The 10984-nt window shown below is 40.0% G+C and overlaps 2 protein-coding genes across 2 annotated transcripts; both read left to right on the top strand.

The window, feature by feature from the left end:
* Positions 1–1108: 1108 nt before the first annotated feature.
* On the top strand, positions 1109–1819 carry LOC110691673. The gene has a single exon (XM_021868612.1). The coding sequence runs from the start codon at positions 1109–1111 to the stop codon at positions 1817–1819; it is 711 nt and encodes a 236-aa protein (XP_021724304.1).
* A 331-nt stretch (positions 1820–2150) lies between these two features.
* LOC110691672 (ATP-dependent DNA helicase PIF1-like) lies at positions 2151–3971 on the top strand. Its single transcript, XM_021868611.1, has one exon. The coding sequence runs from the start codon at positions 2151–2153 to the stop codon at positions 3969–3971; it is 1821 nt and encodes a 606-aa protein (XP_021724303.1).
* Positions 3972–10984: the final 7013 nt, after the last annotated feature.

Genomic DNA, 10984 nt, shown 5'->3' with positions numbered 1-10984 from the left:
TATCAGAAAAATTAATCACTTATTTGCTTTAACATCCATGGGAGTGCACTTAGTTGAGAGCTTAGCAAATGCTCAACACGGAGTATATACTTTTCGAGCTCAAGGTTCTATATATCATAAGAAAGGCGGACTACTCCCATCTACATCAGAATCTCAGCCACGATTTCTTCAGTTGTACATATATGACACTGAGCACGAGGTTGAGAATCGTCTTGCAGAGAATAGCACATTACGACAAGATATTGTAGAACGAGTTAAAGCCATTCTTGATCAATGCAATCCTTTTGTTCATAATCTTCGAAGTTTGGCTCAGCAAGAAAACGTACAAGATTGTGCCCTCCGAATTAATGAACAACCATCAGATCGACCGCAATATTGTCTTCCTACTGCTTCTCAAGTTGCGGCTATGATTGTTGGTGGAGAAGAAGTTGCAAACTTAAATCCAAGGGATATTTTAGTTCAATCAACTTCTGGGCAATTAATGACTGTGTTGGATACTGCTGGATACTATGATCCTCTTCAGTATCCATTACTCTTTCCATATGGTTCCTATGGATGGTCGATAAATAGTCTCGATAATAATGGAAGAACCATACCTTGCCGAGCATTCTATGCCTATATCATTCAAGTAAAGTACACCCCACTCACATATTATCACATGGATATATATATTCTTTTCTCATATTTCAATGGTATTTTATTGATTGTAGGTACGACAATGTGTCATATCCATCATCTTAATGGCAGGGCGCTTATTTCAACAATTCATTGTTGACATGTTTGTGAAAATTGAGGCAAATAAGCTAAGGTGGATTCAAGATAATCAAAATACAATTAGAGCTGAATTGTATCAAGGACTTCAAGATTGTTTAGATGTCGGAGAACTCAATCCAGGTTCTTTTCTTAAATATTTTGTTTGCCTTTAATTTTAATTTTACTATTATTATGTATATAAAATAATGAATGGTACATTGTAATTATAGTGAATGTCGGAAAATCAACCATTCAACCTTCTTCGTTTGTCGGGTGTCCAAGAGACATGAATCAAAGATTTCAAGATGCAATGGCATAAGTTACACATTATGGAAAACCAGACCTCTTTTTGACAATGACATGCAACCCATCATGGAGAGAAATTGTAGACGAGTTATTGCCAGGTCAAACAGCACAAGATCGTCCCGACTTGATCACCAGAATATTCCATGCAAAATTTGAGGAATTCAAGATGGACGTTGTAGAAAAAGGCGCTCTTGGGAAGGTTATTGCCTATGTCTATGTCATTGAGTTTCAAAAAAGAGGCTTGCCACATGTTCACATGCTGCTCATTTTGGACGAAATAGATAAACCAAAATCTCCGGAACAGTATGACACATTTGTGAGAGCCGAGATACCTGAGAGAGATGAAGAACCACGATTATACGATGTTGTTTTGAAGCATATGATCCATAATCCGTGTGGTGAAGGTCGTCGAAATTCTTCTTGCATGGAAAATGGGGTTTGTAAACGTAAATTTCCTAAACCCTTTGTAGTAAGTACAGTCCAAGGCAAGAACTCATATCCTATTTATCGTCGTCATGGTGATCGTCCTCCTGTACCTTTACATGAGAATAGTGCAACCTTCGTTGATAATGGTTGGGTTGTTCCATATAATTCATGGTTGCCATTAAAATATGATTGTCATGTCAACGTAGAGATCTGTAGTAGCATCAAGAGCGTCAAATATTTGTACAAGTATGTGCATAAGGGTGTAGATCGTGTTTCAATGGAAGTTCGAGCAGGGGCTGAATACAATGAGATTCAAACAATATGTGGATGCTAGGTGGGTATGTGCACCTGAAGCCTTATGGAGGATATATCAGTTTCCCATTACTCGAATGTGTCCATCTGTTGATCGATTACAACTACATTTACAAAATCGGCAAATGGTTAGATTCAGTACAAATCAATCTATTGAAGATATCCTTCAGATGCCACAAAACTCTCGAACTATGCTCACAGAGTTCTTCAAGATGAATTCCTTAGATCCAGAGGCAAGAAAATACCTATGTAGAGAATTTCCTCAACGTTATCGATGGCTGACGGCTACAAAAACTTGGAGAAAAAGGATGAGTACATAAAGAGTGATAGGTAGAATCTATACAGCCTCACCAATGGAAGGAGAAATATTTTTCTTACGTTTGTTGTTGGATCATGTTAAAGGCCCCGAATCATTTGAGCATCTACGAACTATCAATGGAATTGTTTATTCTACTTTTAGAGAAGCAGCTGAAAAACTAGGTCTTATGGAGAATGATGCAAGCATTCGTGATTGTTTGCATGAAGCATCAAACTCTAAAATGCTATCTTCATTAAGAAGATTGTTTGTCACGTTGTTGGTTTATTGTCAACCAACTGGGGTTCGATCTCTATGGGATGAATTTTATCATTACATGGCTGAAGACTACTTATATTCAACTTCAACAAATCCAGATCTGGTACGTGATTCAGTTCTCTATGACATCGATCGCATGTTAAAACAATTAGGAAAGAGTGTCAATGACTTTGACTTACCTAAAATAAACATGCGATTGGATGGAAATGCACAAGTACCTAGAGCCATACATGATGAATTATCAGCTCCAGTGCCCCCTGAAGATGTGCATTGTGCTGAGCATCTTAATGACGACCAACGCTCTTCATTTGATATCATTATGGAAGCTATTGATGCAGAGAATGGTCGAATTTTCTTTATAGATGGTCCAGGTGGGACAGGTAAGACTTATCTATATCGAGCCATACTTGAAACAGTCAAGCTTAGAGGGAAATATGGATTACCAGTAGCCAGCTCAAGTATTGCTGCCACACTTTTGCATCGAGTAAAAACCGCTCATAAAACTCTTGGTATTCCGGTTACGCTGCATGCTTCGTCAACTTGGAAGTTTAGTAATCAAGATGTAGAGGCGCAATTGGTCAAGTATGCGGCTGTCATAATATGGGATGAAGCAACAATGACTCATCGACATGCGTATGAAGCAATTGATCGTAGTTTAAGAGATCTAACAGGGGTTGATGTTCCATTTGGTGGCAAGGTCGTAGTGTTTGGTGAAGATTTTAGACAAATTTTACCCGTTGTACCAAAAGGAACAAAGGCTCAAACTATAGATGCGTGTTTGGTCAGGTCAACACTTTGGACACATGTTCAGCTACTTCGTCTCACTCAAAATATGAGATCAATACATGATCCGGAATTTGCAGCCTTTCTTTTAAGAGTTGGAGATGGATGTGAGCCTATAGTTGATGAACACATGATAAAGTTACCATCTTCAATATGTGTAGGAAATGGTGATCAAATTTCAATTGATAATCTAATCCATCAAATATTCCCAAACCTAACTGAGCACGTAGGTGATGTGTCATACATGGTACAAAGAGCTATTATAACTCCAACAAATGACGAAGTTGACATGCTGAATGAGAAGATACTTAAAGAGTTTGCCGGAGAAGAAAAAAACTTTTACTCCTTTGACTCTGTTCCAGAAGATCGTCAAAATCTCTATCCACAGGAGTTCTTGAATTCATTATCCTTTGGTGGTTTGCCACCACATATTCTTAAGCTGAAATTTGGCTCGCCAATCATGCTTTTGAGAAATATTGATACAAGCAGTGGATTGTGTAATGGGACAAGGTTAATATGTAGTTGGTTAAGGGATCATGTGATTGAGGCTGAAATTTTGACCGGAAGTCATAAAGGGACACAAGTGTTCATTCCATGTATGACTTTAAAAACGGCAGAAGATGTGAAGTTGCCATTTGAAATGATCCGAAAAACAATTTCCTGTGAAATTGTGTTTTGCTTTGACCATAAACAAATCGCAAGGGCAACCATTCCTCATGTTGGTATATATCTCCCCCAACATGTTTTCAGCCATGGACAACTATATGTTGCACTATCGAGAGGGACCTCACAAGAAACAAAAAGAGTTTTTAGTTAGCAAAAGAGATACTCGAGGTAGATGTGGTGTATTTACAAAAAAACGTAGTTTACAAAGAAGTGCTCCTGCCTCATTTGCCACAACCCTAATTATCAGGTATTATCATAAATATTATACATGCATTGGTAACTTCCGATAGTCATAATTCATAATTTTCTATATTATACATGCATACAGAGCTTCTTAAGTCATAAATATCTATGAAATGACTTCTTTATCCTCTTATCAGGGAGCAAGCTAAGCGTGACAAAAGTCAACAACTAAGCATCAAAAGTGCATGGAAGCAAAAACATCTCATGCTATTCTTGAGGATATTTGTTTTTATGTTTTTAATATTGTAATTTTATTACAACATTATCTCCAAGTATATGTAGTATATGTACAATTTGTATGCGTAAATAATTTCGACTCTTGATATTCATAAAATATCATGTATGTATTTCATATTTTGTGCATGCATGGCGTGCATATCTGAGCTTGTAGGACTTTAAAGCCCCCTCATCAGCCAGACGGTCCAATAGCCGCCTGAGGCTATATCAGCCATTGTTGTCATGGCCGATATCCTCATGGAATTGACAGTACTTGCTCTTGTCCCGGCTGTTGATGGGGCTCTTCATTGCTGCCGGTTTTTAAAGGGTCAAACGGTCTTTGATCTCCATGAGGATGGAGGAGCAGTCCTTGTTGAACTCGTACATGGGGACGTACGACTTCAACTCTCTCTTTTTCTTTTGGGACGGCAGACCAGAACGGTCCGCCGCCCAAACTTCTTTTCTTTTCTAGCTTTTTTTCTTTTCTGGGCGGCTGAGCAGACCGGCTCTCTTTCCTGTCGGACCTTTTAGGTTCTGACGAGTGCTTGATGGCACAAAGCTCTGTCGCCTGTATGTAGGCTTCGGCTTCCATCAATGCCTCTTGGAGGTGATAGGACGTCGTCAACCTATCAAGAAATAAGACCTAACTCGATCCTTCTAAACTAGTAGCAAGGGCAAGAAAGGGTCGAACCCATGAGAGGCGTTGAATCAACCACCAAATGTTATTTTTTAAACAAGCTAGATTAAGTCGGGGGTTTTAAGTTGGTATTACGTCACACTATTCTAATTCAAATCAACTAATTCTAAGAGGTGATTAACAATATTAAGAAGGCCTAGGGCATGGGTTACACCACTGAACTTCATCACGGACCACAAGTAGCATGCATAGAAATGGTGATTTAGGGGATAAATTAGGGAAGTTATCAAATGCACCCAACTACTCTCTCAAGCTAAAGGGATTACTACATCAAAACCATAACCTACTCTCGTGATTATGGGCAAGAAACAAGTGTTAAAACATCCTCACGATAACATGCAAATTCCCTTGACTAGAAATTCCTATTCTCATGGCAAATCAAGTCAATCAAGCATAAGGGAGCTTCCTCAAGTTCATCTCTCGATCCTTCGTTGAGGAAGCTAGATAAATAATTCAAGCAATGGCCAATTACAAGAATTAACAATGAAACCTCTTAAACTCAACTAATTAACACCCCACAATTAACAAATTAGTACATGCAACAAGTGTTGGTGATTACATTGAGGGTTCACCCAAACCCTAGAAATTAGACTACTCACAATCCATGGAAGTTAAAGCAATTAAAGATTTCAAGGAATTCATGAACAAATTAAAACTAAGAATTAAGTAGAATCTAACAATTAAACATGCAAAGAACAACCAAACAATTAATAAAAAGCAAGAATTAAAGATAGAAGAGAGAAAGAAAGAGTAAGAAAAATTACTAGAAACTTCAATAATTGACTAACAATGGTGGAACTTGTCTTCTATAATGATTGGATTGAAAACCTTCAAAACAAGAACTAAAATCTATGCTAATTTGAGGATTTTTGTGTCTCAAACTAAGAGGAGTATGAAAATCTGGAAAAAAGAATTGGGAACCCCTCTAAAATGGTCCAAAGGGGCTATTTATACTACCCCCTAAAATAAGAGGACGGAGAAAACAACGGGTAAACTGTAGGTTTGCACGGACGTCTGAAGTTGGCACGTCCGTGCAGACCAAGGCAGAAACTCAGTTTAAGACGACCTGCTGCAGCACGGGCGTGCACCTTTGGCACGTCCGTGCTGCATCATCTGCACGGACGTGCAATATTTGGCACGTCCGTGCTGCCTCATAATCACGGAAGCACGTCCGTGCTGCATCATCTGCACGGACGTGCAATATTTGGCATGTCCGTGCAGGCCTTGGCAGAAAGATGGGTTCAGGTCTGCACTCCTGCACGGACGTGCAACATCTTGCACGGCCGTGCAGGGTCTTCTGGGTCCTTTTCTTCGTGTTTTCTTCTACGATGCTCTTGTACTTGGATTCATTCCATCATTTCCTTTCTTCTAACCTCGGTTTGGTAACCATGGGCTTCATTTGGTCGTCTTTGGACCTAAAATCTCAACAAAAACACTAATAACCGGTTGAAGCATAGGATACACAAAAATTGCATAATAATAGGGTAAAAGTGAACCAAAAACACAAATTTGTTCAGGTAAACTAGGTTCAAATACGCCCTAAAAATCGCATAAAATAGCAAGTTATCAAATCCCCCCAAGCTAAGCTTTTGCTCGTCCTCGAGCAAACTAGTCATGACAAAACAAATAGAGGGAACTAACTTGTTATAGAAGGTTGAAGCAAAAGTTAAACCAAGAAAGGGTAGGCATACACAATAAACCGAACGATCACTTTTAGCAAAAGTGAGAAGCCGTTTAAACCTACAAGTCGCCTAGTAGGACGAGTCCATCTCTCGTGAGGGTTTCCAAAGAGAATCACCCACAACTCCCACAAACACAACACACGATTTTTTTTTTTTTTTTTTTTTTTTATAGCCCAAGTCAACTCATCGGGATGTGATTCAAAAGCAAGACAAGTGAACAACATTCAAAAATCAACATCATAATAATGTACACATGAGTTAGAGACCAAGAAGGATGCTGAACAAGATTGCAATGGAACACTTCCTTAGGCTTTTTACTAGTTCATTAAAGTACATTTGCTCATTCCTAAGTCATAGCACATTTTTATTTTCGGTTATAAAATAGTGAAATACAAGTCCACCTCCCAAGATGCACAAACAAACTCCCTCCACTACACTCTACTATGAGATTTTTACAAGAGGAAACTAAAGATAAAGGGTGTGGGAGGCATCTACAAATTGACATCAAAAGGGAAATGTAAATTTTTTTTTTCATAAGATAAAGCCCTTGAATTTGAGACTTTATTTATTTGCTCCGCCTTTTTTGACTGTTGAGCGGCATTTTTTTTTTTTTTTTTTTTTTTTTTTTTTTAGAAATTGTGGTTTATTTTACCAATTTATTTAATAAACATAAACCTAATAAATCTCAAGCAAAACTTTATTTTGGGAAGAGTGGAAGGCACACCAAGGGCATAAGGGACCGCAAATCAACTAAACATAACCTACTTCAAGTGTGCTTAGACAATTTCATGAACTTAATGTGCAAATGAACATTCATCGACTTTCATTTCATGTTCAAACCAAGGCAATCAAGTTTAATAAACTCCTATATGACTCCAACCCTTGCATACACTTTTCTAAGAGTAACTTGTCATTCAAAAGCGAAGCAAGTAAATCACTCACGAATCGTCATATGAGTTTCATCCTTGGGCACTTTTTTCATCATTTTTTTTTTCATTTTTTTCTCTCTTTTTTCTTTTTTTTTTAGAAACCAGGCTAAACTAGGCATAAAATAACTATACATCTAAATAAGGGATAGGAGAAGTATTCACAATGTAAGGGATTTGGATTTCAAAGGAAGCAATTTGGATTCAAAGGGTTTGGATGTTAGGGAAATGGGAATAGGGGCATGCAAATCAACATATACGTACGAGAACACAGCATGAACCAATGGTAAATGAGAAAATACTCCCCCCAAGCTATCATAAACATTGTCCCCAATGTTGAAACGATCTAAGCACAAAGAGAAGGGGAAGGAGATACTAACTCATTGGTTCGGGCCCCCTTGGGAGCTCGAACCCCCGGGGTAGAGATGCTGATATACATTGCGGAAGTCGCCCAATTCCGTTCGAAGACCCTCAAAGCTTGACCTCATTCCGTCGAAAGAAGTCCTCAAGTCTTCATTTGACTTCCTCATGGTCTCAAACTCGGAAGTCATGCGGGCGAAGTTCGCATTCATATTAGCCATCTGTTGCTCGAAGGTGAGGAATGGGTTGCCTTCACCCATGCCCTGACCTTGGTACCCTTGTTGGAACTCGTACTGCTGGTGAAATTCTGGTTGTTGCTAAAATTGTTGTTGTTGATGATGTTGTTGTTGCTCTTGCTGCTCTTGCCCTTGTTCCTCTCCCTCTTCACCGGGAGCCCAAGGGAAGTCCCTCTCAAAGATCCAGTTCGCCTGGTTGTAGATGGCGGTGGCCTCGGGGTCGGGTAAGTAGCATAGGGGCGGCCTACTCACCAACCACAAATAGGGGTGGTTCCCCTCTTCATCCGTGAGCCATTTCATGGCTCTCAGCGACTGCATATCCAACTGTGTTGGACCGTGGAACAACCTGCTCTTCTGCAAAATCAAGGTTAAGAAGCAGCAACAATTATAGTAATCATACCACCTATGGTGATGTTGCCTGATCCTGTGGCAACATCTTCTAGGTGTCCATAAACCAAGACCCCACATTTAAACTCGTACTACCCTCACTCAGATGCCATAGAAAGTAAAGCTCTCGAGTAGACACGACCCCTGAACTGTCTCCCCTAGCAAAAAGCTGTGTTCGCTATGGTACGCTGGCGATCCTAAAGGCAGGGTGAATAATGGCTGTGGCCTTATCAGTTCTAGGGTTATACCCAAACAGCCCTGTGATTCTTCTCCAAAATTCACCCGCCATATAGTTACGGGGTTGCCTATCCTTAGGCCCCATAGTTCCAGAAACAGGCCACCCGAAAGCTTGGTTAACTCTCGCTACGGACATTCTATGTTGGGCATTCATGAGCTGGAAGGTCATGTAACGGGGGGATCTTGTGGTGTCACGGTGCACACAAAGGGAGGAGAGGAATTCTAGGGTCAGTCTCCTATAGGTTAAGGCATGTAACTCTAGCCAAGAACCTAGGTCGGTTCCTCGAATAACATTGTGATGTCAGCTCCTACCCCTAAGGCGTCCGCCACCTCATTATCATAGAATTTGGTGGGCTTGACCCGCCTCCTACTGATTTTAAGGAAATTGGCCAAAAAGGCCTGGTCAGCGAAAACTATTCCCATTGTGTCCACTTGCGGTGGATCAACGGAGGAGGAGGCGATGGGTTCCTAAATCTAAGGGAAGAGGTGTTTCGGGATTGGTTTCTTCTTGGCATGGTTGTTTTTATTTTGTTTTATTTAGAATGACTAAACCCGCCACACAAAGAGATCAAGACACTAAACCAATTCACCAAGTAATTTTAAGGTCAACAACCCAAGACTTAGCCACACCAAAGGACACCACAAAGAATAATCCACACAATCACAAAAACTCACAAAACCTAAACAATTAATCCTCACAAATTTCAATTAAACCCATAATGCTTTACATAAAAGCACAAATACTCAACAACTATCAATTCAACCAAGATTGCAAGCAAAAATAAGCACAAAACAACAAGTTTCAAGTATGGAAATAGTAAGTGGAAGGAACGATTATACCGAGCTTAACGTGGGTGTAAAACCCGCAAATGAACCTTCCTAGCCTTCCTTTCCCTTGCTTGAACCTTTTCCTTCAACCAATTGTTAAAATTTCAATCCAAAAGAAAACCCCAAATTGATTTTTTTCTTCTTAGGGTTTCGGTTAATGGGTGATTTTTGGGTTGAAGATTGGAGAAAGGAGTAGTATTTTGCGTTTTTGTTGAAAAGGAGTGTTGATTATGGTGGGAAATGTTGAATTTTGGGTGAGAATTTGAGTGTTTGAGGGTTGAGAGGAGGAGTAAGAGGGGTTAGAGAGAAGGAGGAGAACCGTGGGTTTGAGAGGAAGAACAAAAAAAATTGTGGCTTTTTTTCTTTTTTTTTTTTTCGAGCAGTTTCGGCCTTAAATACTTGGTATGCACGGACGTGCAGCATTGGCACGGACGTGCAGCTCAAGTCAGAACGTGCTTAACTTTCTGCCTGTAAAAGCACGGACGTGCCATTATCGGCACGGACGTGCTGCTTTTTGGCACGGACGTGCTGTATCTTGCACGGACGTGCTTAACTTGGCAGAATACTTCTCAACTTTCTGCCTTCCTAAACACGGATGTGCCATTTTCAGCACGTCCGTGCTGATTGGCAGGCACGTTTACTCTCCCTTTTTTTTTTTTTTTTTTTTTTTTTTTTTTTTTTTTTAAGAAAAATTACTAAAATACTCGGGTTGCCTCCCGGAAGCGCTTCTTTATTGTCACTAGCTTGACCATATTACGTTTTCAATCACGAGGGATATCAAATTCATCTAAATGAACTACCTTTGTCTTCTTGCACGAAACCATCGAAGTATGCTTTCAACCTTTGGCCATTAACTTTAAATGGTTCACCTTTGTCGTTGGAAATCTCAATGGCGCCATATGGGAATACCTTTGTAATGGTGAAAGGGCCACTCCATCTTGATTTTAGCTTTCCCGGAAACAACTTCAACCGGGAGTTAAATAGCAAGACCTTGTCACCCTCCTTGAACTCTCTCTTGTTGATGTGCTTGTCGTGCCATGCTTTGGTCTTCTCCTTGTAGATCTTTGCACTCTCATATGCATCTAACCTCAACTCTTCCAAGGCATGGAGGTCAAGCATCCTCTTTTCTCCGGTGGATTGGATATCAAAATTCAAGGTTTTGATAGCCCAGTGCGCACGATGTTCCAGTTCCACCGGTAGATGGCATGATTTCCCATAAACGAGCTTGTAAGGGGTGGTGCCAATAGGAGTCTTGAAGGCGGTGCGGTAGGCCCATAGAGCATCATCAAACCTTGATGACCAATCCTTCCTTGACCTATTCACCGTCTTCTCTAGTATCAACTTAATCTCCC

The sequence above is a fragment of the Chenopodium quinoa genome, unplaced genomic scaffold (genome assembly GCF_001683475.1).
Source record: "Chenopodium quinoa cultivar QQ74 unplaced genomic scaffold, ASM168347v1, whole genome shotgun sequence".
Taxonomy (NCBI): domain Eukaryota; kingdom Viridiplantae; phylum Streptophyta; class Magnoliopsida; order Caryophyllales; family Amaranthaceae; genus Chenopodium; species Chenopodium quinoa.
Note: the sequence above shows the minus strand (reverse complement) of the source record. Positions and strands in the feature narration are given on the sequence as shown.

Bases quoted from the DNA above. Each gene is read 5' to 3' on its own strand.
- LOC110691673 (XM_021868612.1), top strand. From the start codon at position 1,109: ATGACATGCAACCCATCATGGAGAGAAATTGTAGACGAGTTATTGCCA.
- LOC110691672 (XM_021868611.1), top strand. From the start codon at position 2,151: ATGGAAGGAGAAATATTTTTCTTACGTTTGTTGTTGGATCATGTTAAA.